Here is a 6,635-nt window from a genome sequence, read left to right on the forward strand (position 1 = left end):
ACGAATGTGGGCTAATTGTATGTCTTTGAAACACTCCATTCGATTTTTATAGGCTCAAAATGGGATATTAGGGATATAATGATGCATTGGGTATGCTCGAAAGGCTCAAATGGTCCAAAGATCACCTGAATCATTCCCAAGTCATTTTCCTCTGTATTTCGCCTCGAAAGATAATTAGACAAGTTCTAGATTGTTTCTTTTCTTCTTTTTTCTTCTTTTTTTTTTCTTTATTTTTTTCATGAACTCACCTTTTACAAATTCACGATTAATTCATATAAGTATGACCTAAAGTGCATAGATTATGTCTCAAAATATGATACAAAACTAGTTTGTGCTCAAATCCTTCGGCTACAACTACAACTCATCTCAATCAGTTCTATGTGTGATTCAATATCTTGAGTGATCAAAAATATAGAAAATCAATTAGTGTGTCATGTAATCACAAGTACAGTTTATCAAAGAATAACTAGAAAAATTTTCATGCTCGAGGATTAAACATTGAAGCACATGCTAAGTGTTGTGACGTGAAACCAAACACAAATTGCCCCCACACTTTAGATTTACACTGTCCTCAGTGTCATGCCATTCAAAAAGAATAAAGAATTTGGATGTAGAATAGTAAGAGAACACTTCCCTGGCAGTGTGCTTTAATATCCATGGAGTACATGATGGGGATGGTAGAATTCCTCAGTGCTGGTAATCTCTTATTGCAACAGTTTAGCTTTTCCAGAGTCTAAGCAATCTTACTTCATTCCAATATTCCCTACACACACCAAATCACAGAGGATTAACCTAATAGACTGAAAAAGTAAAAAAAAAATGAAACGAAATAAAATAAAACAAATCACCGGGTTTCCTCCCAGCAAGCGCTAAATTTATTGTCTATAGCTAGACAACTCCCTTTATAAATTAGGTTGGATCGTGCAAAGGTGTACTTGGCTCCTCTTGCTCCACAATTCCTTCATGAAAAATTTTCAGTCGATGTCCATTCACCTTAAAGAGATTTCCAGAATCTCCACGGATTTCTACAACACCAAAGGGAAAAATTTCAGTAACAGTAACAGGCCCGGACCATTTGGAACGAAGTTTACCTGGCATGAGTTTCAAATGAGAGTTATAAAGAAGAAATTTTTGTCCAGACTAAAATTCCCTGTGCACAATCCTTGCATCATGCCACTTCTTTGACTTTTCCTTGTAGATTTTCGCATTCTCATATGCATCAAGACGAAATTCCTCCAGCTCATTGAGTTGTAGAAGACGTTGATCACCTGTAGCTTGCATATCAAAGTTCAAAAAATTAATAGCCCATAATGCCCTATGCTCTAAATGAACATGAAGATGACAAGATTTCCCATAGACCAAACGAAAAGGGGAAGTTCCTATAAGGGTTTTGAATGCTGTTCTATGTGCCCACAATGAATCATCCAATTTACTATTCCATTCCTTCCTCGAAGATCCAACGGTCTTCTCAAGAATTTTCTTAATCTCCCTATTTGACACTTCTACTTGACCACTAGTTTGAGGATGATAAGGTGTTGCCACCTTGTGCGTGACCCCATACTTAGACAAAAGAGATTCAAAATTGCTATTACAAAAATGTGTTCCCCCATCGCTAATAATGGTTCTTGGTATGCCAAATCTTGCAAAAATATTTTTCTTTAAAAATTGAATCACAACCTTAGAGTCATTGGTTCTACAAGCACTTGCACCCACCCACTTGGATACGTAATCTACAGCCACCAAAATATATTTATTTCCTAAGGAATCCGAAAATGGCCACATGAAATCAATTCCCCACACATTAAACAATTCACAGACTAAAATATTATTCAATGGCATTTCATATCTCCTTGAAATATTACCAACACGTTGGCATTCATTGCAATTTAAGACATAAGTGTGTGAATCCTTGAACAGTGTAGGCCAGTAGAATCCAGCTTGAAGGATTTTTGTGGCCGTTTTACTTGCCCCAAAATGTCCTCCAGTTGGACCACTATGACAATGAGCAAGTATAGAACTTACCTCCTCCGCTGGAATACACCTACGAATAATGCCATATGCACAGATTCTAAACAAAAGAGGATCTTCCCAAAGATAGTTTTTAAATCCGAAAAGAACTTCCTTTTCTGTTGATATGTAAGATGAGAAGGAAAAAATTTGCATGATAAATAATTGACAAATTCAGCATACCATGGTAAATTAGAGATGGCATAAAGTTTCTCGTCAAGAAATTCATCCCTAGTTACATACTTACCTTCCTCGGGCTTCTCCAATCTCGATAGATGATCAGCAACTTGGTTTTCAGTCCCCTTGCGATCCACAATCTCTATGTCAAATTCTAGCAGTAGAAGGATCCATCTTATCAATCTTGGCTTGTCATCCTTCTTGTTTAAGAGATACTTCAAAGCTGAATGATCCGTGTGGACTATCACTTTACTCCCTACAAATTATGACCCAAACTTGTCCAAAGCAAAAACAACAGCCATCAACTCTATTTCTGTAGTAGCGTAGTTCAATTGAGCTCCTGAAAGTGTCATGCTTGCGTAGTAGATTACATGCGATAATTTGTCCTCTTTTGCCCCAAAACAGCCCCTAAAGTAATATCACTTGCGCCACACATGAGTTCAAAAGGTAGATTCCAATCTAGTGCGACAATGATCGGTGTGGTGGTCAACTTTTGTTTTAATATCTGAAAAGCTTGTAAACAATCCTCAGAAATAACAAAAGAAACATCTTTCATTAGCAAATTAGTTAAAGGCTTAGTAATACTCGAGAAATCCTTGATAAATCGCCTATAAAAACCTGCACACCCAATAAAACTACGAATTCCTTTGACATTAGTAGGAGGAGGAAGCTTTTCTATGATCTCCACCTTAGCTCTATCCACTTCAATACATTTTTCAGAAATTTTGTGACTAAGGACAATTCCTTCCCTTACCATGAAATGACATTTCTCTCAGTTAAGTACAAGATTTTTTTTTTCACATCTCTTTAGCACTTTTGAAAAATTAACCAAACAGGAGTCGAAAGAAGAACCAAAAACAGAAAAGTCATCCATGAAGACCTCAATATACTTTTCAACCATATCATGAAAAATTGACATCATACAACATTGAAAAGTAGCAGGAGCATTACACATACCAAATGCCATTCTTGTATAAGCAAATGTACTATAGGGACAAGTAAAAGTCGTCTTATGTTGATCTTCAGAGTCTATTGGGATTTACATATATCCAGAATAACCATCTAGAAAACAATAAAAAGCATGACCTGCCAAACGCTCTAACATTTGATCAACAAAAGTTAAGGGAAAGTGATCCTTTCATGTGGCATCATTCAATTTGCGACAATCAATACAAACACGCCACCCAGTCACAGTTCTAGTGGGGATTAATTTGTTATTTTCAATTTCAACAGCAGTGATTCCCCCTTTCTTAGGAACAACATGAACAGGACTTACCCACTTGCTATCGGATATAGGAAAGATCATACTGCATCAAGGAGTTTGATTACCACCTTTTTGATGACCTCTTGCATAGCTGGATTCAATCTCCTTTGAGGTTGAGTAGTGGGAGAGTGCTCCTTCTCCATTAAAATTTTGTGCATGCACATGGATGGACCCTTGATGTCAGCTATGCTCCATCCAATGGCACATATGTGATCCTTCAGAACTCATAATAGCTTATCTTCCTCATCACCTGTCAAGGAAGAAGAAACAATTACTGGCAGTTTATCTTCTTCCTTCAAAAATAAATATTTTAAATGAGGAGGAAGTGGTTTGAGTTCGAGGAATGGGGGTTCTTCTATGGATGGTTTAAGTGATTTTTGAATATGTCCAAGCTCCACAATCTTCGAATTCACCGATCTTGGCAGTGGCTTTGATACCTCCAAGAAGTTCGTACATTCCTCCACCTCTTCTCTGTCTGATTCCGTGGACTTTGGGTTCACCAAAGCATCTCCAGTGGGTCTTCAATAAAAGTATCCTGCAAACTACACTCAACAATATCATCAATAGCATCTATTCTATAACAATCAGAAGATCTAGGATATTTCATACTACGAACATTAAAAGTTACCTTCTCATCATTCAACCTCAAAACTAACTCACCTTTTTGCACATCTATGAGAGCTCTTCCAGTAGCTAAGAAAGGACGAACTAAAATTAGGGGGATCTCATGATCTTCCTCCATGTCTAGCAAAACAAAGTCAACTGGAAATATAAATTTATAAATCTTAACCAAAACATCCTCTACAACCCCTCTAGAATATTTAATAGATCTATCAGCAAGTTGAAGGGAAATATTGTTTGGTTTAACTTCTCCAATCCCCAATTTCTCAAAACAAGAATAAGGCGTAAGATTTATGCTAGCACCGAGATCACACAATGCCTTTGTTGATCACACATTTTGCAAAGCCCAAATCATTTGAAACCCACCAACAATGGAAGCCCTAAAAAAACATGAAGAACCCAATAGAAAAGCCCATGGAATTCCAAGCCACAGCCCAACAGATGCCAAGCCCATAAGAGTTACCAAAATCCATGGTATTCCAAGCCACAGCTCAACATATGTCAAGCCCACAAGAGTTACAGTCAGTTGGTCCAAGAAAAGCACGATATGAGGAGTTGAGCCATGACCCAACGTGAGTGATCATGGAATGTGGTTGAAACTTCCCTGTGGAGTGTGACAAAAGCAGAAGGATAAATAAAAAAGAAGCCCCTGACAAATCAACACAAAAAATCCATAGCAACGCTCTGCAGAGTTTCTCTCATTTGTTCTGTTGTTTATTTCTATTTCTAGCAATCTTCTTCTATAGATTTTAGTATGTCCATCCAAGTTTCATGTAAAAGCTTTGTTCGAATTTATAACAACATAATAAATGTTGATGTTGTTTATGTATTCCTCTTTTAATTCCATTATATTCCTCATTCTGTGTTCATATTTTTGGAGTCATTTGGAAGGAATTAGAACGAACGATCGACTCGAGAGTCGCAACGTTTGACAAAGAAGTCAGTTTATTCTACAATTTTGGCACGAACACGTGCCTGGAACGTCCGCAATTTTCGTGATAAACAGCCTTGTTAAAATTAGATTTTCCTATAGTGCAAGGAATGGATAAACTACCTGGATCCTTAAGTTTTGGAGGTAATTTATTTTGCAAAATAGCTGAACATTCCTCAGAAAGCTTAACAGTTTTGAAATCAACAATTTTCCTCTTTTTAGTCAAAATATCTTTTAAAAATTTAGCATAAGAAGGCATTTGAGCTAAAGCCTCTGCAAAAGGAATATTTATGTGCAATTTCTTAAAAACATCAAGAAATTTTGAAACTTGATTATCCAATTGTAATTGCCTTGCTCTTTGAGGAAAAAGAAGTGTATTAATATCAATATTATCATTAGAATCAAATTCCTTACCTTTCTTACCTGTCTTCCGTGTAGGGGTCGTATGAGTGTTCTGTTCCTTAGCATCTTCTGTCTTTGATTTCACTCCTCCATCATTCTTTTCCTCCACATCTATAGAATTCTGCCTCTTTGGTTCCTCCTCCTCGGCCTTGATCACTGTACTCACTGCATTCACTCTTTTCGGATTTTTCTCAATATTACTTGGTAGTGTTCCAAGAGGTCGATGTGCTAATTGATTGGTTATTTGACCCATTTGAGCATCAACCTTCGTAAGATAGCATCATGATTCTGCAGTCTGGTCTCCATTCCCACATGTTTCATCATAAAATCCTCCTAAATTGCTCTTTGATCTTCTTGCTTGAATCCTGGAGGTGTTGTAGGTACCAATAATCCTTGTTGTCTCACTTGTTGAGGAATGGGCCGTGGAGGAACATGTGTTGGATTAAGGGAATTCTCTGTATTCTTCCAAGACAAATTAGGGTGGTGCTTCCATCCTGGATTGTATGTGGAACTATATGGATTGGATTGCTATCTCCATTGATTCCCCACAAAATTCACTGTTTCTTCATAAAAAATGGGTTGGTCCTCGATGACTATTCCTTGGACTTGATTTACTTGATTTGATTGCAGCTGAGATAATTTATGGGCCAACCCATCAATCTTAGCAGTAAGTGCATTCAATACATCCATTTCAAGAACTCCTCCCTTCTTTTCTCGTTTAATTTCCTGCCAACCCGCACTATTTTCAGTCATATTTGAAATTATTTCCAGTGCAACTCATGGAGTCTTTCTGTACAAGCTACCATTGGCTGCTGCATCTAGCATGGAACGTGTTGGAAACTAAATTTCAGTGATTTAAGAAACTAAGCATCGAATATATTGAACTAACTGATCAAGTAACCAGGCTTCACAAATCAACTATCAGTTGCCTAACTGAAGATTAATGTGTATAATATTAAAGGCAACTGATACCACCTAAACTGAATTTACAACTAAACTGAATTTTCTGGTCAACTGACTGATCAGTCGTAAACCAGACATTCAGTCGAGAGCACACAAGCTATTGCAACACGTCATCAGTTGAAAATGACATTCAACCGACAATAGTACAAAGCAGACTGCAACTCGGAGTAGAACGCCGCATTTCAGAATCTACAGTGTACGAATGTCAGAGTATATTGACGTGAAAATAAACGGATATATAGATTTAAATTATATTTATTGTTACCGTTG

At 37.1% G+C, this 6,635-nt stretch overlaps 1 protein-coding gene across 1 annotated transcript; it reads right to left on the bottom strand.

Moving 5' to 3' along the window:
• Positions 1-743: 743 nt before the first annotated feature.
• Positions 744-6,155, bottom strand: LOC140815478 (uncharacterized). The gene is made up of 12 exons (XM_073174575.1): positions 6,018-6,155; positions 5,787-5,930; positions 5,424-5,667; positions 5,124-5,273; positions 4,590-4,673; positions 4,109-4,210; positions 3,862-3,990; positions 2,803-2,886; positions 2,191-2,440; positions 1,269-2,041; positions 994-1,091; positions 744-800 (listed from the first exon to the last, which is right to left on the bottom strand). Exons 1-12 carry the CDS (start codon positions 6,153-6,155, stop codon positions 744-746), a joined length of 2,253 nt encoding a protein of 750 aa, XP_073030676.1.
• Positions 6,156-6,635: the final 480 nt, after the last annotated feature.

Source organism: Primulina eburnea, chromosome 15 (genome assembly GCF_022965805.1).
Source record: "Primulina eburnea isolate SZY01 chromosome 15, ASM2296580v1, whole genome shotgun sequence".
In the NCBI taxonomy this organism is placed as follows: Eukaryota; Viridiplantae; Streptophyta; class Magnoliopsida; order Lamiales; family Gesneriaceae; genus Primulina; species Primulina eburnea.

Bases quoted from the DNA above. Each gene is read 5' to 3' on its own strand.
- LOC140815478 (XM_073174575.1), bottom strand. From the start codon at position 6,155: ATGACTGAAAATAGTGCGGGTTGGCAGGAAATTAAACGAGAAAAGAAG. The intron at 4,674-5,123 runs GTAGTTTATCCA...CACACTCCACAG, and splicing joins TCCAAAACTTAAGGATCCAG to GGAAGTTTCAACCACATTCC. The intron at 2,042-2,190 runs GTATGCTGAATT...CATTATTCGTAG, and splicing joins GCCATCTCTAATTTACCATG to GTGTATTCCAGCGGAGGAGG.